Source organism: Alligator mississippiensis, chromosome 1, assembly GCF_030867095.1.
Source record: "Alligator mississippiensis isolate rAllMis1 chromosome 1, rAllMis1, whole genome shotgun sequence".
NCBI classification, from domain to species: Eukaryota; Metazoa; Chordata; order Crocodylia; family Alligatoridae; genus Alligator; species Alligator mississippiensis.
Window position 1 is genome coordinate 169,643,374 of NC_081824.1, and position 21,070 is coordinate 169,664,443.

The 21,070-nt window shown below is 56.5% G+C and overlaps 1 protein-coding gene across 9 annotated transcripts in view; it reads left to right on the forward strand.

Moving 5' to 3' along the window:
• Positions 1-21,070, forward strand: part of LOC102559868 (uncharacterized) — a 38,194-nt gene that overhangs the window by 4,243 nt on the left and 12,881 nt on the right. For 2 of the 9 annotated variants that reach the window (XM_014597978.3, XM_019483013.2), the window contains exons 2-22: positions 4,679-4,837; positions 5,691-5,822; positions 6,044-6,235; positions 6,563-6,646; positions 7,225-7,343; positions 7,549-7,663; positions 8,610-8,696; positions 9,173-9,288; positions 10,442-10,580; positions 11,207-11,313; positions 11,644-11,731; positions 11,886-12,020; positions 12,430-12,567; positions 13,361-13,617; positions 14,009-14,132; positions 14,414-14,608; positions 15,083-15,238; positions 16,038-16,258; positions 17,502-17,679; positions 18,096-18,254; positions 18,874-19,284. In XM_014597978.3, the coding sequence (XP_014453464.1) occupies positions 4,679-4,837; positions 5,691-5,822; positions 6,044-6,235; positions 6,563-6,646; positions 7,225-7,343; positions 7,549-7,663; positions 8,610-8,696; positions 9,173-9,288; positions 10,442-10,580; positions 11,207-11,313; positions 11,644-11,731; positions 11,886-12,020; positions 12,430-12,567; positions 13,361-13,617; positions 14,009-14,132; positions 14,414-14,608; positions 15,083-15,238; positions 16,038-16,258; positions 17,502-17,679; positions 18,096-18,254; positions 18,874-19,284 (3,312 nt within the window). The remainder of the gene's footprint in view (positions 1-4,678; positions 4,838-5,690; positions 5,823-6,043; positions 6,236-6,562; positions 6,647-7,224; positions 7,344-7,548; positions 7,664-8,609; positions 8,697-9,172; positions 9,289-10,441; positions 10,581-11,206; positions 11,314-11,643; positions 11,732-11,885; positions 12,021-12,429; positions 12,568-13,360; positions 13,618-14,008; positions 14,133-14,413; positions 14,609-15,082; positions 15,239-16,037; positions 16,259-17,501; positions 17,680-18,095; positions 18,255-18,873; positions 19,285-21,070) is intronic. The other 7 variants (XM_059716843.1, XM_059716837.1, XM_019483015.2 and 4 more) reach the window with 7 other exon arrangements.

Sequence of the window (21,070 nt, forward strand, 5' to 3'; positions counted from 1 at the left end):
AGGGCTCTAGATTGTCTTCTCCCAGTCATGTCCTTTGTGTCCAGGTGGGATGATGAGCCAGCTACCGAAGTAAATCAACCACACACTTAATATTTTCCCAGTAGGCTCAACAGTGGTAGCAGGAAATAGCTAGTGTTCTGTTAAGGATGGCTAGCATATATTTACAGCCTGCAAGAACTACACCACAAAGCCCCTATCCTTGTGGCTGTTTTTGGAGGAGCTGAGACCTTGGGTGCTCAAGGGAGTGGTATCCAGCCTTTTACTGGTGAGAAGCTGAGACTCGGCATCCACAGGCTCCACCGGTAGGTCTTTCTCAACAAGGAAGTGGACGTGGAAGAAGAAAAGCAGAAGGCTAGGAGCACCTGGGGTGGTGACATTTGCTCTCTGGTGGACTAAGGTCCCCACCCTTCCATGTGGCCATCCCCTAGTTCCCTTGGTTTGTAAGGGCCTTGTTTTGAGGTGGGTTGATCTGGGGTGGCTGGGCGCTGTACAAATGAGAACTTCAGGGCCAGCTCCTGAGCATGAGACTGTCCTTTCCCAAGACTGTCACTAGGATGAAAAGCCCGTGGAGCGGGGACAGGTGGAGCCTGTCTCATATAGTGGGGAACTGGGCAAACCTGTCAGGGGGTGCAGCCTATCTGGCCTGGGGCAGGCAGTCTAGTCTGAGATGAGGAGAGTGAACATCCTTAACTGAGCAGCTGTTGTCATGTTTATGAAATGGACCTAGTGGGCTTAGCTGGGAAGGGAACCTTTGCAGGGAGAGCCCAATCAGGCTGTGCTCTGAGAAGGTCATGAATGGGGCAGACACATAGAATGGCCTCATGCAGTGAGGCAATCACTATTCTGTCGCTGCAGCACTCGGACTGGCAGGTGGAGGGGGACTGCATGTTCACAGACAGATACTCTGGTGGGCTGCCCTGAGCCCTGCTTCAGATCTCCCTGTGAGGCCACACCACAGCAGGCAGGGTTCTAGTGCTTTGTGCTGCCCACAGTACTGTCACTGAGTGTCCTGGTTGGAGTTTGTATTTCAAAGAGACTAAATGAAAGGTGCAGGTCCGTACTGAGAGCCCTGGTAGGAGAATCTCTGTTTCTAAGACAGGATTTGTTCAGCCCTTGCAGTTGCATGGAAAAGTTTGTGAAGTGTGATCTAAAGGTAGTCTATGCACCATCTACTGGAATGTGCAGGTGGCCTGAAACAACTTTTCAGAGGGGAGAAGCTGCCATAGCTGGAGCCTGTTGCTCCACATTGTCCCTGCACTGGGTCATATGGGCACCATCATGGCTAGGGCAGTGTTGGAAGAGGCCTATCACTCCAAGTCCTTTACTACAGTGATTGAGAGTCCTCCCTTCTTGATGGACACTTACCCACCATGGGACAGGGGAGGAGTGAGCCATGGAGGGTGACAGGACTCCCATTAGCCCAGCACACAGCTCTGCCACCACCACACTAACTGGGGGTGATGCTCTGGTGCAGGGACAGGATGGGAGGGACCCCAAAGGGAAAATATCTGTCTGGTCCTGGATTTACAGGCTGGTCTGTTAAGAGGTTGGAGTGACAGCTGTCACCTTTTTTGAAGGGGGTAGTGAGCAGAGTCCCTGCATATTCCATGTTGGCTCAGCCTGGGATTTAATCAGGGAGAGATGTTCCACTGAATACAGAGATCAGTCCTCACTCCCTCTCTGAATTATCTTGCAGGTGGAGCAGCTGCCACGCCATCCCATGCCAGGTGTCTCTGGGTTGAATACCAGTGCTCTGGTGTCACAGGCTGTTGGGGGCCTCCTGGGAGCAGAATGGGGGGAACCCTAGGGTTGTGGAGTAGGAGCAGTTCAGGGCCCTAGCACTGAAGTATCTGGAAAGCAGTTGCATTTCCAGCAGGCTGTGGGGCTGCTGCTGCGGCCGGGAGAGCACGCAGCTGGAGCATGGCTTTATCCTGATTTGGCCTTGACCTCTTGGCAGGGGGCTTTGTCCTATACTCAAATTAAACTATAGGATTTTTGTTGCCTGCTGCAACAGGGCTTTGAAAATGGCTGCTCCGGGAGCTGGGCTCAGCAGATAACACCTCCTGCCCCATGCCACCCTACCCCACCCCACCACCACCATTCCCCTTGAGTGCTGGGAGGACTTACTCTACAGGAGTTCAGTCTTCATGACAGGCTGCTCAACTTGCAGCCCCTTTCCTGTGCTCTTCCCACTGGTCCAGTAGTGTAACTAGTGGTGGATGAGTAGGACTTCATCCCCAGGTGCCGATTTAAAGGGGTGCCTGCTCCCCAGGGGCAGCTGCAGCTGGTGTGTGGGGAGCTCATGCCATGATATATAGGACTCTGCCCACCCCCACCTTCCCCCACATACTCTGCTCTCCAGCACTCAGCAAAATACACTCGTCTGGGCTCTGCCCAGGATGCCTTTGTGTTGATCTTCTCCCTCCCAATCTGATCCATCAGCCTCCTTTGAGACCACAGTCACCCCCCCAACCCGGGCTGTGCCCACAACCCTCACTCAAGTCCTAAAACCTCAACACATCACCCTCTATGGACTCTGCTATGCTTTCTCTGCAAATCCTGCCCCTGGGCTGGAAGCAGTTTAGGGCATGCCTGGAGTTGGGGCACCACCTGGCTTCTTGGCCAGCTCCGTCCCCCAGCACTGATTGGCACAGGCATCCTTGCTGCAGCAAGATGCGAGGTACTCAGAGCCTCAGCCCTGCACAGGGGCTCGTGCAGCTGGACCTCGGGCTGAGCTTGGACGCAGGCCAGTTCCTGCTCTGGCTGACCTTCGCCGGCACCCCCGGTGGAGCTGGATCCCGGACAGCACATTCCGTCACCGCTGACCGCCAGACCGGGCCCCAGAGGAAGTGCAGCGCTTCTCCCCCTCTCCGAGTTGCCTAAAATAAGAGGCTCCAGATCCCTGTGGAGGAGCTCGGAGTTGAGCTGGGAACCCAGGCTGCCCAAGTGCCGTGCAGTCAGTGGAGGGAGACGGACAGGAGAATTGCCCTTTTGTTTTAGCAGCCCTCTCGCTTCAGAGCTTGGTTCATCCCTGGAGGGAATGGGGTGGGCAGGCAAGGGAAAAATGTCTCCAGAGCCCTGGAGTCTGTGAGGGGGGTAGGGCCCGAGACAGCAGAGCTGCAGAAGCAGGGAATGATGCATTTCCTCACCTCCCTTGCTTGAATAGTGGGACAGGCCACTGAGCATGGGACAGCCAAGGCATAGTCCGAGAGAGGCACAAAGCAACTCTGTCAGCACCCCCCACTCCAGCCCTGAAGCCCTGCCCCACTGTCACAGCCCTGAGTTCCCCGACACCCAGCCCTACCCTTGTCCCTCACTCCTGCCCTGCACCTCCCCCTTTTTGTGGCACGCTATTTGTTGAGTTGTGAGAGAAAGTAAATGTGTGGACCGTTCTCCTTTGTGGCAGGAGTGCCAGCTCCCTTTGCCTATGCCGAAGGGCAGCAGGCTGGCTGGCTGCTTCAGTCCATTTGCCTCATAGGTGCATTTGACCCAGTGCTGATGAGCTCTATGTACTTTGGGGGAGTGCCAGAGTGACCCTTCATAGATCAGTTAACACTCTGGGGTGTGAGGCACAGGGTGAGCCCAGGATCACCAAGGGTGAGGCAGCTGGGGGTAGAGGTGTGAAGCGGAGGGCTGTAAATGTCTGAGCTCCTAAAATAAGTCAGTTCCATCAGCCAGCTCCTGACCACAGGCCTGGAGGACAATGGGGCAGTGCCTGCCTCTGAAAAGATACTAGGGCAATCCTGGGAATTACAGGCCAGCTCACTTTGAGCCAAGTATGTCAAATACATCTGCTTACCACGGGCCAGATGAGGGGTGCGGGGCCAGTTCCTGGGTTGGATCAGGCCCATGGAAACCCTCCACATCCAAATGTCTGATCCACCACAGGCAGCACCTGCCCCTGCCAGTTCAGGACACTGACCCCAGTGGGTAGTGCAGTCCAGGACTCATCCCTGGCTGGCTGCCCCAATGAGGCCAGGCCCAGGCTGTGCTACCTGCACCGTTTGCTGGAGTTGGGTCCTGGGCTGTCCTGCCCATGCTACCTGCTGAGATGTGGGTGGTACAGGTAGGGACCCAGTCCCAGGGAGCAGCATAGGCAGCATAGCCTGGGACCAGCCCCAGCAGATGTCACAGCCCAGGACCTGGCCCCAGCTAGCTGCCTCACTACCAATCCCAGTCTGTACCACCTGCACTGCTGACTGAGGCCACATATCAGGTTGTGATGCCCATGCTGCTGCTGAGATGTAAGCAGTGCAGCCGGGGACCAGCAGCAAGTAGCATAGTGGTGCAGCCTGGAACCAGCCGGAGCAAGCAGCGGAGACAGCAGACAAACGCTGCACATGGGGCCGGTTTGACATAGCAAAAGGGACAGCATCAGGGACTGGATTATAGGGCTCTGCAGGCTGGACCTGGCCAGTGGGCCACATGTTTGACATCCCTGCCTTCAACTGTGCTCAGAGAGAGGTTTATAAAGCCTGTGTATGATTGGGAGGCTGATCACCACTGGTCCTGCAAGGGGAGATCATTCCTACCTACTCAGAGAGGACCCTGAGGCTGGCAGTAAAAGAGTCAACAGGTTTAGCTTCTGAAAAGCCCTTGATAAATTCACTTCCAAGAGGCTATTCAAGTGACCTTATAAGGAGGCACACTAACCCTTTGGTCTTTGTGTCTTCCCTAGCTTTCAGGAAGCCATGCAGCTGCTCCCTGGAAGGAGAGCATCAAGACCAAGGAGCCAGGTGGAATGGCTTGGCTAAAAACTGGCTTGAGAAACAGCACAGGGCAGGCAAACCCCAACCTGACCCCTCTCCTCGCTCAGTTCAACCAGGAGATAATGCAGGTAGAGGCCCTGCTACCCTTCCTGGGGAGGCCCAGGAGGAAGGTTTGGGAGTAGGAAGTGTGTATGGGCCCCAGGGCAGTCAGCTGGGATGCTGAGGCAGCGACATCTGGCACACATCTCTCCTTTGGGGTGCCATGTTGTTAGCAGGGAAGAGGGTGATAGAAGGAGGAAGCGGTCTGCTCCCAGCTCCAGTGGAAGAGTGAAGGGGGATGTGCCTGTGGCCAGAAGCCTTTCATGTGAGCAGTGGGAGGCGGGTGAACTCTCAGCCCAGAGCGAAGCCATTGTTGCGGCATGAGATCATATTTGGCTGCCTTTCTCCAAGCTGTCAGCCCTAGGGAGGGTGGGTCAGCCCACACGGGGGCCCAGCTTCCTCTCCCCACACAGCAGCAGAGGTGGCACAGGAAAGGAGGGTACAAATGAAGGGCACCTCTGCCTCTTCAGAAGAAATTTGGGGAGGGAGCACCAGGGGCCAGGAAAGGAAAAGAAAACAAATGCATCACATGGAGGGCAGAGACTCCTGGCTAGGCCTGCCCTTCTCAGGGAGGCCGTGTCTTCTCCTGGTGGCCTTCAGGGAGCTGTGGCAGGTTGCTCCCCAGAGACAGCGGCCTGGGGACCTACACAGATATCCTGCCTAGGGTGGGTCCCATCTTTCTGGCACCAACACTGCTTCACTGCACCCTGTCATGGCAGCAGGCCCCTCTAGTCCAGTATCCACCCCCTACTCCATGGATCTACCCTGCTAGCCCATTTGCCCTGCTGCTACCCCAGCTTGTGAACGGGGTGGTGTCAGGCCTATTTTCCCAGGCGAGGGGGCCATGGCCTTGGGAACTGAGACCTCCTCTCTGTTTGGCAGGCAGAGAATTGGGTGCAAGGGAAACTGCGGGACCTGAAGGATGGCTGTGAAATCCAGGACTGGGAGCGGGTGGCCCAGAACCTGCAAAGGGACATGAAGGATTTTGAGAACGCACTGATCAAACTCAACCAGGTATGGGGGTGGGGCTCTAGGACCCACTCAGCCCCCAGGGGTCCACCCAGCAGTCTGCTGTATTACTGGCCTGATCGATGTGTCCTGTCCTCTCCCCCACCCCTTCAGTGTCCCAGAGCCCACCTGGTGATACCCCTGCATCCCTCAGCTGCCCCTGTGCACTGCCAGTGCTCCAAAGCAGGCCTGGTGACTGAGACCCTTCCCTCCCCTTCTTTCCCCAGATGGGTGAGCAGCTCATGGGCTGGCCCAGCCCCAGCGTGGAGACTGTCAGGAGGCAGCTGCTGGCCCTGAGGGAACAGTGGCAGCTGCTGAAGCAGACAGCCTCAAATCAGAGCAAAGCCCTGGGCGGGCTGAGGAGCCTCCAGGAGTTCAACACGAAAGCTGAGCAGCTGGAGGCCTGGATCAGGCAGAAGGTATGGCCACGGTCACACTAGATAGGTCCTCATTCAGGCTTCTCCTGTGCCCCAGCCCTCCACAGTTTCCTAGGGACCTTCCCCCTGAAGGGGCGTTTCTGCACCACACCATTCTGCTAAGGCTCTGGAGCAAGAGCCACCATATGGGAAGTGCATGGCCTCAAGGATAGGGGTTGCCAGAGGTCACCTGCTGAGCAGGGAATTGCACTCATGTTTGTCACCTTCCCCTCCCCACTTGCTGTTGGGTTCAGGAGGGGACAGTTCCTCTGGAGGTCTCTCAACCTCCTCTGCCATCTCCATGTTGTAACTAGCCCCCATCTGTCCCAGGAAGAGAAGCCCATGCTGGCTGCCCTCCTGCAGCAGAGCCTGGACAAGATCCAGCTCACCCGCCGTATCCTCGACTTAAAGCAGGTAAAAGTGGCTCAGTCTCCAGTGTCCTGTTCCCACAGGACCCTGGCCTTCTCCACTATAGCTCAGCCCCCAGCTCCCAGGGAATGATGCATTTCCTCACCTTGGATTTCCTGGCTCAGGCCCTATCTCATCTCTCTACTGCAGAGGGTCTCATTCAGGGTCACTGGGGAGTCCTGGTGACATAACCACACATATGGGATCTGTTATGGGGCTGAGCTGCAGGTAGCTCACTAACACCATGCTCTCTTTTGGGGAGGCCTCTCCATATATCTACTGATGGACACAGTGCTCCCTGGTACTACAAGCGGAGGGTGGGTCTTCAAAAAGCAGGGTAGATATGCACCTTTATATATTAGTTAAATAATATATATATAGAGAGAGAGAGAGAGAGCAGAAGCTTTCATGAACCCAAGTTCACTCCTCAAAGCCACTCCAGTTGGAGGCAGAGTCCATGGTGCTGGGAGCCCTGGACCCAGTGGCTGCTGTCCACACCTCAGCAGTGAGTGCTGGTGCAGGGGCTGAGCTCTCCCATGGGCACTGGCTGCTTGTGCTACTTGTTTCCCTCCATCTTGGCCCAGGAGGAGCAGCGGTTCCATGGCCTGCACGAGGAGATGAACACCTTGGCCCAGAGACTGGAGAAGCAGGGCAGGAGTGAAAGTAGGAGCATTTCCGCCCGGCGCAAGCACCTCAACAAAATGTGAGCCAGGGGCAAGGGGCAGGGATGAGTCATCGCTGCCCAGAGCTAGGAAGGCTGAGTATGAGGAGGTCTGGGTCTGTGTGTTGTGACTGTAAGGCTCCTGGCTCCCATCTCCCGCCTCTCACCAGGTTCCCATGGGAATGCGTGTGGGAGCTGTGCTGGGCCACACTGTCTCCTTTAGCCCCCTCATGCTCTCTCCTCCCAGGTGGCTGCGGCTCCAGGGGACCCTAAAGGAGCATCATGAGACTCTTCAGCTGGCCCTGGAGGCAGCTGCCTTCATCCAGCAAGCAGACATGCTCCTCAAAGCCATCCATGCCAAGGTACCCAGTGCTTAGACCAAGATTGGACCCTGCCTCCCCTCGGTGTTGGGACTATATAAGTGTTGGGAGAGCTGTTGCAAGGATGGTTTGGAAAAATCTCTGCTCTGCTCTCAGCCCTGGCACCTGGGCAGCAAGGGGATTAGGGGTGCTGTGGAAGGGATATCCATGCCCCAGGAAGCCAGGGGGAGTGCTCCAGACTTGGCTCTTCAGGGAAACCCACAGTCAGCTGAGGTCAGAGTAGTGTTGTTGAACCATTTCCACTCCCCTCTGGCCATGAGTTCAGTGGGCAAAGCTTGGGATCTCAACAGGGTTGAGCAGGGGCAATGGGCACCTATAATGCAGTGTGGAGGATGCCCCAGAAAAGGGGCTTGGATCTTCCCCACCCTGACCTGTACAGTCAATGATGTGGGCTTTCCCACTGCCCACATTCCCTCCCTTTGGGTGGGAGCTGAAATTAGAAACTTGGAGCCAGGATGAGTCCTGTACCCCATTCCTCAGCCCCTTGGAGGGGAGTGGAGCCCACTGTGAGGAGAAGTTAGGAATGAATGTGGGGCAGGATGTGAAGCTTTTCCCCTGTGGGCCTGCTTGGCCTCTTGAGAACCTGAGCACTTCTGCTGAGGCCTGGAGAAAGGTGACATCCCACTGACCCCCTGTTCTGGCCCTGAGTCACCTGACAGGGCTGCTCCTCACTCAGCCTGCTTTTGGGGCATCAGCCCATGAGTTGTATCACTGCCACTGCCTCAAGAGTTGATAACCCCTGCCCCAATGGGAGCTAGATGAGAGGAAGCAGCCCCTGTTAGATAAAGGCTCCCCCAGCCTAGGCAGTGTTGTGGGCTAGGATCATTCGTGGAGAGATATTCAGATGCTCTAGTGATGCTCCAGGGGTTTGGGCCCTATTCCCACCTCACACTTCTGAGGGGACCATGACTGCTGCTTCATCTTGCAGTGGAGGAGTCTCTATGGAGTGGGGAAGCAGGGGGAGGCCGATCCCAGCCGGGAGCAAGATGTGAGGGACATTGCCAGCCAGGTGATGGTAAGTGCTGGGCATCGTGCTGCCCCAGAACCACAGGGAACACCTTGCTGGAGAAGTGAGGTGTGTGCCTTAAAGGGACCTCTCCCTCTGGCATCCGACTGGGTCACTGAGATGGTATGGGCTGGGTGGCATGAGCTGCAGTCAAACCCATGTCTGACTGAGCTGTCAGCATGGAGGGATTACTGTGTGTCATGCTCTGAAACCTCTCTAGCTGAGGTGGCTGCATCTTGGGCTGCCCTCAGATGTCTAGAGTCTCAGAGGATGCTGGATGTTGGGCAGGGGCTGATGCATGAAGAGGAGGGGTCAGTGGGAAGGCTTGTGAGAAAGGAACAGGGCCTCTCTGTCCTGCTTATCACCTTCTCCCAGAGGACTTAGCATAGCCTGCACTACCCAAACAGCCTCTGAGCTCAGTTCTGGCCTCAGGAGGCCCATCTACAGCCAGCTCCATTAGATCACTCCTCACATCTCTCCTTCAGATATTGGATGTGACTGTGTCTCAGCTCATCAGTCTCCATCCCAGCCTGGTAGCCCGCGTCACTCACAAACACCGAGATGTCAAAGAGAGTTGGGCCCGGCTCCAAGAGGTGCTAAGGTATGGCAGAGCCTCTCAGGGATGAGTCTGAGAACCTTCATTAAAGGTTTCTGAGAAAAAGCTGAGTAGACTTCTATCTGGGACAGTGCAGAAATAGCTTCTCTTGCAGCTGTGCAGGGGGTTGGACTAGATAACTTTTTAAGGTGTCTTCCAGCCTTATGATCCTCTGATCAGGCCCATGGGGGGTCACTTGATATCCATTCCCACCCGAAGATCAGATGAACAGAAAGGCTTATGTGTTAAAGCAGAGGGGCCGGATCCAGCCCACAGAGTAGGATCATCCAACACATGGATTTCTGCCCTCACTCGGGCTGCAGTGGTGGGGCTGCTTCCCACAGCAGGAGCCAGAGTCAGGGCAGGGCCCCAGCAGCACCACAGGCAGAAGCCTTGCAACCATGGTCAGAGCCCCAGCTCTGTCCATGGTGCCAGGGCTTCTTTCTGTGGCAGCAGCCCTCACCCCAGTAGCAGTGCAACCAGAAGCCCTGCCACCGTGGTCAGAGCCTTGGTGTGGTCCACAAGCACATACAAAGCAGAGGATGTGGCCCTCCAACCAATTCGCATTTAATACTCCTATATTCAAGCAAGAGGAAGTCTGGACTCGAATTCTGCTCTCAGCACTTCAGTTGCCTCTATGTTTGATCTGAAAAATACATCCTCATCCTGCTCTATGCCGCAGTTTTGTCATGTGTATAATGGGAGGCAGGGATCTCACCCCACTGTTATGGGGGTGCAGGCTGGATCTGTGAGTAGCAGGGAGTGAAGATGTGGGGCAGGCAGAAGGGCCTGTGACATGCCAGAGTGAAAGCTGTCTTTTAAATTTGTCTGAATAGCATAGGTACAATAAGCAATGGTAAGATTTTTCTGGAGCATTTACACAAGGTAACTGGAATTCACTGGCAGAGTTTGTGGATGACTCCTTTTTTTTAAAGCTGGATCCAAGGTACCTTCACTTTCTGGATTCCCTTGTCAGGGGCTCCAGACCCCTTTTCTCTTGTGAGCCTGCCTCCGCTCCTATGTCCGCCCCAGAGGAGTTCTGGAGGTCCGCACAGCTCAGGTCTCCCTTCTCCACTCCTTGTCCTTTTGCCATGCAAGTGCCCTTCTTGCCTACTCTGACATCCCTTTTCCATCTCCTTCTGTGCTCCCCTTCTCCTAGGAATGAGAAGTCACCTGTGCAGTCCCTGACAAGCAGTTCTCCAAGGGAAGCCCTGAGCCCTGAGCAGACAGGAGGCAGTAGTGAGGGAGTTGCCGGAAATGAAGCTGGAGACAAGAAAAAGAGAGTCCCAGGAAATGAGGTAAGAACAAAAGCTGGGCCCAGACCCCTACTCCCCTTCCCATGACAGGAACAGCCACACCTGTGCCACCTGACATAATTATTTGGCAAAGCAACATGGGAAGGTGCTTGATTATTTGTGCCCTGGACTGGAAGTAACAGCTTTGTGACTGCCACATGTCCACCCTTGTGAAGCTAGCGTGACCTCCTCTGCAGCCCCAGAATGACCAGCATATGACCACGCAAACCCTGTAAGTTGTGTACAATACCACAAGGCCCTCAGTGATGTGCATGTGACTCCATGCCTCTCTGCAGCCACCTGGCACACCCATGCCCTTTCCTACTCCCGCATTTTGGTCTAGGCCAAGCTGGCATGTGTTCTTGTGTGGGTGTATCTCAGGGCTGTCACTGGCATCCCTCTGCAGCATTGCTGTGGTACATGCAGTTCTGGAAGGCAGCACCGTAGCCCCAACCCCACAGACTTTACTTGAGAACCTGTAGCCAGGCTGGGTCTGCTCATAAGGGCACCCTGTATATAGGGTGGCAGGGGTTAGGAGCTAGTCCTGCTGATAGAAGTCCATGTCATATTCAACCCTGGAACTGTATGATAGAGGAACAAGACCCTAACAGGCTCTTTTTGTGCCCTAGGTGCAGAAGGATGTTTCAGGCAGTGTGACAGAGCATGTAAGAGGCGAGGAAGGCAGTCCAGGCTTGCCTGGAGGGCATCTCGCCCAGGGGTGCCACAGCAGCAAGAGGTACTGGCTTGCGGAAACCACTCTCAGGAAGAGCAGAACCTGGAGGGTAGAGGGGAGAGGTCTAAGCTGGATATCACTAAGAGGGGAGAGGGGACCCATTCCATAGCTGAAAGAACTGCATCCCTAAGCCCATAATAGAGTCCCCAGAAGAGGCCTTGCTGACAGGGTGGGCCTGGCCCTTTGACGCAGACACCTGCCTTCATGCTACAACCTTCAGAGTCCACCTGGCACAGCCACCTGTCCTCCTTTCCCTGTGAACCCCATGGGAGGGACCTGGGGGGTCCTCATGGTAGGAGAGCAATTGGACATGACTCTCCCTCTCTCCCACAGGAGGAAGCTCCCAGGACACTCGGATGCTGGCTGGGGTGTGCCTCAGCAGGAGAGCCAGCTGCAGAACTACTGCCAGGCTGCTAACATGGTAATGTCTCCTAACAACCCATAGCATTTAGGTCTTTCTGTTGCATGTTCTCCCCAAGTATCTTCCTCTACTGCCCAAAACAGCCCCCAAGTCCCTTCCCCCATGACTCTGGCATCAATGTGACACCTCTCCCCTCCCTCCTGGTGCCCAACAGGCCATATCCTGGCTGAAGGAGGGTGCAGGGCCTGGCATCCAGCAGAACCAAGTGGAGGATGCTGAGAACCTAGAGGCACTGCAGAGCCACCAGGAAATCCTGGGCAACAGCACTGGCTTGGAGGCTGTCTGCCAGGTGAGCCACTGCTGGAGGGCCTATGGGATCAGGAGCCCAAAGTGCGGGGAACTATTTGGGACTTGTGGGGGACCCCCAGGTATTGCAGTTCTGGGGATGTCCCTGGGGGTGCCTGGGGACACAGAGGGGCCTACATAGCTCTGCTGTGCTTGTATTCCATGCAGCTGGGCCCTCCTAGAGGGGACAGGCCAAGCACTGGTGGGTATGGCACTTCTTATAACCAGCTTCACTGTCCTTTGGGGTAGGACAGGAGTGAGAAGGGAGATCTAGGTCCCTGTTGCCCCCAGGCTCAGGTGGGGTTGTGAAGGGCACTTTCCCTGTCCTTAGCACTTGCCTCATCATCAGACACCTGATGAAGGCAGTGCCCACCTGGGCAGGACCTGACAGCATGTGTCCATCCCTGCCACAGGAAGGACAGAAGCTGTTCCATACCTGCCCCAGGGGAAGCCCCGAAGTGGAAGGTGTCCTCCGGGAGCTGGTAGGGCTGTGGGAGGAGCTGCAGAGGAAGCACCAGGAGAACGGCGCAGTGCTGAGGGAGATCGATAAGGTGTGTGGCACCATTTGGCCCTGCCGGAGTCCCAGGCACACAGAGACATTGTGAGCAGGGCCAAAAGGGGAGCACCCAGGCCTCAGGGACAGGCCCAACATTGCCAAGTGGCAAAGCAGCTTTGCATATATCTGGGTGGCCCATACCTGGGATGTGCCGGGAATGTTGGTCCCCAGCCTCAGCCAGGGCCCCTCAGTAGTTCAGTCTCCTTGGGGAGTCTTGGGAGGGGGGTGATAGTCTCTAAGGCTGCAACAGCCAGCTGGATGCCACACATGCCACCAGAGACAGGTGCCCTGGAACCAACTTGGGAATCCTCTGCCTCACGCAGCTGTAGCCAGTACTGCAGAGGCCTTGGAACAGAGAGGCATAACCAGCCAGTGCGATGTCCTGGGCAGAGATGCTAGAGAGACACACACAGAGAGATACAGAGGCAGTCTTACCAGCCCTGGAGACTGAAGGGACGCCAGCATAGTCTCCCTGGGGACCTCTAAATTGGTGGCCACTCGCCCACCTTGAGCGGGTGGGAACTCTGCTGGGTTTGAGAGACCTCTAGGTGGGTGGCTGTGGGTGGCTGGAGGCCCAGTCAGGAACTCTGTGAAACTGGGAGGATGCTGTGCCTTGCTGGGGTAGTCCAGGTCTGGCTCACACCACAGCAGTGTTCCCTGAGCCCCTAGTGTTCTCTGAGCACCTACTGGGGCTTTCTTTCAGGCCCTGCAAGGAGAGGCAGCTGGCCTACCAGGCCCAGTCTGGTGGTGTACAGCTACCTGTCTCACTCTCCATTCCTTTCCCACAGGCTTTGCAGCTGGTGGGGGAGCTGGACCGGGCCGAGCACTGGCTACAGGGTGTGGCAGGCTCACTCTCGGAACCGGCTGCTATGAAGAACCCAGAGGAGCTCCGCAGGGACCTTCAGGACATTGGCAGCCTGGAGAACCAGCTCCTGCTTTGGGGCATCAGGCTCCAGGCCCTACGGGAGGAGATGGGCAGGGAGCCCTCCACAGGACATGAGGCTGCTGGGAGGATTCAAAGGAAGGTGGAGACTGTGGAGGAAAAGTGAGTAAGGCAGCACTGGGGGTGGGAGAGCAGCATCTGGACAAGGGATGGTATCGGCATAGGAAGGAATCCCTTTCAGCGGGCTTGGGGTGTTGGGCACCAGGAGGGAGTGGCAGGGGAGGGGGAGGGGATTTCCACCCAGGGAGGAAATAGTGGGGGCAAAGAAAGGAGAAATACATGCCAGATACATCCCCCCTTTCCGGGAGCTGGCTGAAGGAGGAACAATGTGGACAGGCAGCGTGGAGAACCAGCTCCTGCTGTGAGGCCTCCAGCTCCAGGCCATGCAGGAGGAAATGGGCAGGGAGCCCATCTCCTCAGCAGGTAGCATCCCTGGGGAGCTGCCCTGTGTGTCCCCTGCACCCCTACCCCATGGACATGTTTGCTGCGCCAGGCTGAGGTGTGTGCGAGCAGCCCTCCGGCGTCGGGCATCAGACCTGCGCGACTCCCTGGTGCTATCCGAGTTCCTGCAGAATGTGCAGCAGGAAGAGGTGCTGAGCCAGAAGAGCCGTGTGCAGGTGAGCAGGGTATGGGGCAGGGCCTGGGGGCAGGTGAGGTGTGGGTGTGTCTATCTCTGATGGGGCAACGGGCATCTCTCATGTGCTGGCTCTCCACCCCAGCAGCTCTCTGTAGCTGGTCCCTTGTGAGGCATGGTGTGCCCTGATTCCCTGATCCTGACTACCCCAGCCCATCACTGACTGCATCGGGGAGCCCATGCACATGCCCCTGTCAAGGAGGCTCTATGCCTGTTGCAGTCCCTCTCTCAAGCCCCAGCATCACTTCTCTATGTTTGCTTTAGCCAGTGACCCACCAACTGGACCCCAAGGAGCCCTTGCACCTCCTGCTGGTGCAGGCTGGGCAGCAGCTGAACAGAGAGGGCATGAGCAGTCCCCTGGGGGAGCTGCAGGAGGCAGTGGAGATGCTGAATGATGCAGTGAAGGAACGGGAACGGGTCATGGAGGCAGCGGCGGAGACAGAGAGCCTGGAGCGCCTGGTATGGGGCTAGCCTGGGAGGAGATGGGGAGAGCATCGTTCAGGTGAAGGAGGAGGTAGTGCCCACCACCTAGCGGCCATGGAGAGTGCAGCCAACTTCCTAAGAGGAAAGGGTGACATTGGAAGTCTTCTCTGTCCAGCGTCTGCATGAGGGTCTGCTGATCAGTTACAACAGGGAGCTGGGAGCCAGGACTCCTAGGTTCTGTTTCTGATGGGAGGGGAGCATGATTTGATGCTTAGATCTAAAGCCGGGACTCTGAGACAGTCTGTGCTGGTGCTGGGCAGTGGCTGTCAGCCCTATGGCTAACAAGCAGCCAGTTGCTCTTACTCAGCTATGGCAGGGAACCATGAACCTATGCTGGGTCCAGGGCACCAAGGCAGAGCTGGTGGGGGGAGGAGAGGAGAGCATCTCTGTGGGCAGCTACAGCCTGGGAGTCCCATGCTGGGGTTCACCAGCCTCTTCTCCTCCCCCCAGCTGGCAGAGGTCTCCCTGCATATGCAGGCTGTCCGGTGCAGAGCAGAGACCCTGGCGCGTGACATTGCCCAGGCAGAGAGGGGCTTTGCCACAGTGAAGAGTGAGTGGGATCTGCAGGGGCTGCAGGGTTTGCTGAGCCGGCAACAGGACATGGAGGTGAGTCCATGGGTGCATTGCTACCCACATGGCTGCACTGTTTTGCTGTGGTATTAGTGAACTCACTAGCGCTCTCTACTGGCTTCCCACAGATCCTGAAGTGCCTATCTGCCCAACATGAGTGGGGTGGGGGGGCACAGGGCATGGAGTTTATCTAAAGGGTGGTCAGACCAAAAGCATCCCAGCCTGACTGTCACTCTTCCAAGGAGGTTCTGGCCCTCAGCCCCAAGTATCCTTAGCCCCGGCCTTTCATGGCAGGTTCGTCTGGAATTTTCCAGCCAAGCATAGCCCTAAGCTGTCTTTTCCTCCTGTGGCCAGGAGGTGAGAAAGGAAGGGATTGCGTCAGCTCCCCATGCCAGTGCCTGGCTGCCAACACCTCGCACATCTTTCCACTCTGCATCCTGATGGAAGGATCTGACTCATGCGGGGGGAGCAGACTGTCTGTGGGGAAGCTCAGATCCCCTCCAGCCCCACAGGGCACTCCTTGCAGCCCCTTTCCTTGTCCCCCTACAACTCCAGTCCACAGAATTCAGCTCTGTTACACCCCAGAGCCTGCCCCCTCTGGACCATGGTTCCCAATGCAAGCCAGCCCAGCAATGAGAATTAGTGCCAAGCTCTGTTATGGGGCTGAAAACCCTGGTCTTTTGCTCTAAGGGGGAGGGACAGGAAGCATCTTGAGCAGATTAAGTAGGGTTGCTAGGGTTCCCTTGTCTCCCCAGCCAGAGGGTCAGGGACCCTCCTATGGGTCTCTGAAGAGTGGTGACACTTCTCAGCATCCTGAGCCCTTTTGTGTCCCCAGCGTGAGATGTCAGAGGCATTGGAGGGGCACCTGGAAGAGCTGCAGAGGGCAGCCACTCACTTGGAAAAGCTCTGCGCCACTCAGAGGCGTGACCTGGTCCCAGAAGTGCAGGAGACGCTGAAAGCTGGGGAGGGTCTGCTGGCACTGGTGCTGGAAAACAAGGCCCGCATGGAGCAGGCTGGTCAGCTACGGCAGTTCTTCAGGGATTACTTGGCTATGATGTGAGTGGCAGTGACTTCCAGCAAGGCATCATGGGCACCTGTGCAAGGGGCTGCTAGCCCTGCCTGCAAGGCCAAGGGCTAAGGAGGGTGTGGCCCTCCTGGGCTCAGCCATGGGGGCCAGTGCTGATTGCAGAATTGACAACCACTTGGTCATATTGAAGCAGGTCCTTGGGGAAACCCAAGGGCCTAAAGACATAGTGGTCCCCTGCCACAAAGCAGGAGGTGCCCAGGGTCAGGGCAATGTGAATCAGAGGATCTGTGCAGGGACAGCCAGCTGCAGCAGGCCCTATCGCTGTGCTCTTGGCCCCACATATGAGAGGGAACCAACCAGACCCCCAATATCATGAGCCTCTTTAAACAGTCATGACACTGATCAGCATTAGAGTCATTTTATTTTCGACCTTCAAATGGAGCATAATCAGTACACACCCACGTCCCCTTGGCTGTTACCAGGGGTACTCTACCCTGTCACATATCCCTTCTCCTGGCCATCTCTCTGTACTGCCTTGTTTCCTATCCCCCTGCATTCATGCCCCTCCAAGTTTCCTCCCTGCCATGCTCACCTCACCTGTCCCTCCTTTTTCCATCAACCTCCTGCCACTCTTGTTCTCTTCTCTTCCCCTTCATTGTTTCCTGTTTTGAAACTAGAGAACCTGGCAGTGGCAGCCTTCCTCCAAGACACCCTGGCTTTAGTCCTAGTGATACTAAAGGCCAGCCTATCCTAGGGGGAGCCAGATAGCCACTGCCAAGGCCATAAGGAAGTGGCAGCCACATTCAAGATGATAGGAAGCAGAGGCCAGTTTTGGTAAAGGCCACTCTCTTACTTGGTGACCTGAGCATGTCCCCTCTCTGTGCCTCAGTTGCATTGCTGGTGACTCCAGGGTAATTCCTGTAAGGAAAGGTGAAGGTTTAGAAATGTATCAGATCCCCCAGCAGTGCCCTGCAAGTTGAAATCTCTGGTCTTGTCTCAGTCAGGGAAGGCAACTCCTTGCTGAGACTGACAGAGGTGGTTTCCTCTGGCATTCCTTGGTGGTCAAATCCAGGGAGCAGAGGCCATGCAGTGTAGGACATTTTCCTGGCCAGTTTGACCCAACGAGGAGTTGGCCTTTTGCCTGGGAGATGGGGCCTGACCCGAGGAGTTTTTGGCCTGTGGCACCTCGAAATGGGGAGCAGATTGGAAAGAGGGGAAGAGAGACCTGCATACACTTTGGCAGGTCCTGATACCCTGCTTCTGCGTCCCCAGCTCCTGGACTGAGGACACGCGGGCTCAGATCTTCTCAGAAAACCTGAGCACCCATGGCCTCCTGGAGGCCCAGTGTGAGGAGCTGGAGAGGAAGATTGAGGACAAGTTCATGGAGTTTGAGGAGCTGGCAGCAGCAGGCCAGAAGCTGGTCTCTGAGGAGCATGACCTGAGTGAGACAGTAAGCAGGATGCTGTCCCCTCCCCAAGGTTGGGTGGGGGACCCTTCACTGGCTTCCCACTGAGCTCCCTTGGGCTGGTGCAGGACAGGAGGAACCCACTCCTCCTTGGTGGGGGCCACTGAGACCCTGCCCAGAAGAAGCCAGCTCAACCTGCCCAGCCCAGGTTCAGTGCAGTCAGACTGCACTGCTGTCTGGCTCCCAGGACTCAGAGGAAGGTGGCAAAGCTAGTTTTGCTCTGGGCTCCATCAGAGCTCTCTAGCAATGACCACTGAGCCCTGAGGCTCAGCTCCCAACACTGGCCTGGTCCCAGGGATGGGTGAAGAGGAAGCTTCTCTGGAAAGCAGCTTCCTCCTAGTCCCTGGTGCAAGTTCACATTCTCACAGGAGCTGCTGGTGTCTGTCTGTCTCCCCCCTTAGATCCAGGAGCGCATGGAGGAGCTGCAGAGCATGCTGGGGTGGGTGCTGGTGCGCTGGCGAGCCCAGAAGCACCAGCTAGACCCTGGGAGTAAAAGCGATGGTGGCAAGGGCCAGGACAATCCACTGGACTCTACCCAGAGTGCATTTCCTGGCAGCCAAGTGAGTGTGTAGGGTTGAGAACAAGGACCACCTGGGACTCTGCTGACTCAGCCCAGTGTGTGGAGGGGGTGGGGGCAGGGGTGCATCTGAAGGCAGCAAAAATTTGCTGCACTGCCAAGGAAGAGATTGCCTGGGCAGTGCATGCCACATACAGCGAGGAGACTGGTGCTTTCCTCTCATACAGAAAGGGTGAGCTGGACCTGCAGAGCAGGAGTTGGGATCCTTGGGTTGTAGCCCTGGCTCTGCCCCTCACTTGGTGTGTGAGCAAGACCCCACCCATCTCTGTGCCTCAGTTTCACTTCTAGTGACTCCAGGATAATGGTCCTGACCCACCAGCCTGGGCACGGGCAGGGAGCCACAAGGTTGAACTTGTTACTGCCTGCGAAGCACTTGGGGATCCCTGAGTATAGCTTCCCTTGGTACTCAGAGCTCTCTGATGTAGAGCAGGAGACCTCAGCAATTCCCAGTGCAAGCTGTAGCAGAGAGCTGTGAGGGAGAGCAGGAGAGGGCAGGATGCGGTTCTAGGCAGGAGTGATGGTGGGGAGGAAGAGGGAGGCTCCGTGAGGGGAGCAGGCATCTCCACAACCCCACATCTTCCCTGTCTGCTGTTGCTTCTCAGGATCGACATACCTCATCAGTTTTGCCTGATGCTAAGAGCTTGCTGGGCCCTAATGCTTCAAAAGGACCTCAGCCTTCATCATGCTCCTTCCTGGAGCCCCTCACTCCCCCACAGGACCTCAAGGCACAGCCCCAGAGGCAGGAGGAAGAAGTGGTGCCTCCTTCAGTACTGCCCGTTCCCAGACGGGAGCTGAGCTGGGAAGGTCCTGGTGACTCCACACCACTGGAGATAGGAATCCCCAAGGAGACCTTGGTCAACCCCTCCAAGACCCCAGTGGTGGTGGTGCCGCCGCGAGGCCCCAGCAGCGTGGGAGGGACAGTCAGCTTGATCCTGAGCATTGGCAAGAAAGGGGATAAGAGGCTACAGCTGGCGCAGGCTGGAGCGGAGCAGGGGGAAGAGGCCCTGCACAAGGTGGGTGATGCTGGCTGGGCGGTACAGCTTCTACAGGCCAGAGAGAGAGCTTCAAGCACATGGCTTGTGTGGTGCCATTGGTAGTGCTGCGCAAGGGGGCTTTGCGCACCAGTGAGACAGCCTTTCTCCAACGGAGCTGCTGGAAAGGTTGATGCTGTGCCTTATTGTGGAGCTTGGCCCACAGCAGCTGTGCTCAGGGCTGTAGTTATATCAGCCTGCAAACTCCCAGGTGCGCTTGGAGGGGCATGACAAACCCCAGGTATTCCCAGGTGAGCTCCGGCCTCAGTTGGAGTTAGTTCAGGAAATTCGCCACAGTTGCTAGAGAGTACTCTAGAGGCAGGTGGATTTTCTGGCTGAGGGATCCCCAGTGCTGCCCGCACCCCTGCCTCTTCGGGTGGCAGAAGCAATACAAGCTCCCTTGGCTTCCCTGTGCCAGGCACTGGCCTATCCCACCACAGCACCTGCTTCTCCTCCCTCCTGGCTCCTCCTCCTCCTCCTCCTCACAGTAGCAGACCACTCTCACTTCTCCCTCAATTCTGTATTTGTGTCTCTCTCTCCCCACCCTCAGCTCTCTGGCACTAAACCCTCAGGCTGTAAAACCTTTTGGAAGCGTTGCCAGGGGCTTTTGGGAAACACTTTGGGTAGTTTAAGGCGAAAGAGAAAGTCATCTCGCCAGCCTGTGGAAGAGGTAACATCCCTGGGGCTGCATGCTGGGCAAAGGGGTTGCATGGCATGAGCTTGGCCTCTACTAACACGCCAGACCATCTCTGCAAGTGCCTCTGTGTTCTCTCTCTGGGCACCATTCCTGCTCTTCCCCTGCACAGAGAAGCCAGGCTAAGGCCTGTCTCTCCCTTCCAGCTGGAAAGCAGGGTGTGGGGAGGGCACTCTGCTGCCCTGATAACCTGGTGCTAAGACAGGTCTGTCAGGGTGACCCAGGGCCGTGGACCACTTCAGAATAAACCGAGGGCCCCAGCAGGCCCAGCAGGATGAGAGAATGAGACACAGGGTGACAGCTGTGACAGGGGATGAACTGTGTTGGGGACAGTCTCAGTGCAGTTGTCAGTGGGCAGATCTCCAAAGCCATGCTGTAGCTGGCAGAAGTTGGTCCTCTTGCTCTTAGGCTAAGCAGAGACTGACCAAGCCATGGACTGTGGACAGATTGTAGAAGAGGGTGATATGCATGGGAGGAACACGGTGGGGAGGGGCTGGAGAATTTGTTCTGGGTTGCACGTGTTAGCCCCATTCTGGGGACATCTCAAGGTGTTTGCAGTCCTGCATGGGTGCCATGGTCATGGAGACTGTGTGTGCTTAATGCTTTGTATCTAGTAACCCTTAATGTTAGCGCAGACAAGCTGGGCAGATCCCCATGTAGCATCTTCGGTCATTCAGAAGGAATTGGGTAGAGCTGGGTCCAGGTCCCTGTTCTGAGGCTGAATCTAAGGCAGCCATGTGATTGCAGGCAGAACTGAGGCCTGGCCATCCTGCGGGAACAGTTCAGTGCTGCTCACTCAGGCAGGGGGAAGGAGTAGCGGAGTCACCCAGCAGGGCCTGGGGCAACAAGCAGCACCAGAGTCTGGACCACAGGGAGCAGCTCACCCATGTTTCCCCCTTGCCACCATTTCCTTGTGCACTCAAGGTGCAGGGACCAGCAGCTGGAGAGCTTGGCATGACCATGCAGGAGGGAGCTACATCCCCGCCCCAGCAGGGCACTGACCCAGAGTGGCAGTGACCCAGTCTCACTTGCTAAGACAGTGCCAGCCAGCAAAGACTGGAAGATGGGGAGTGC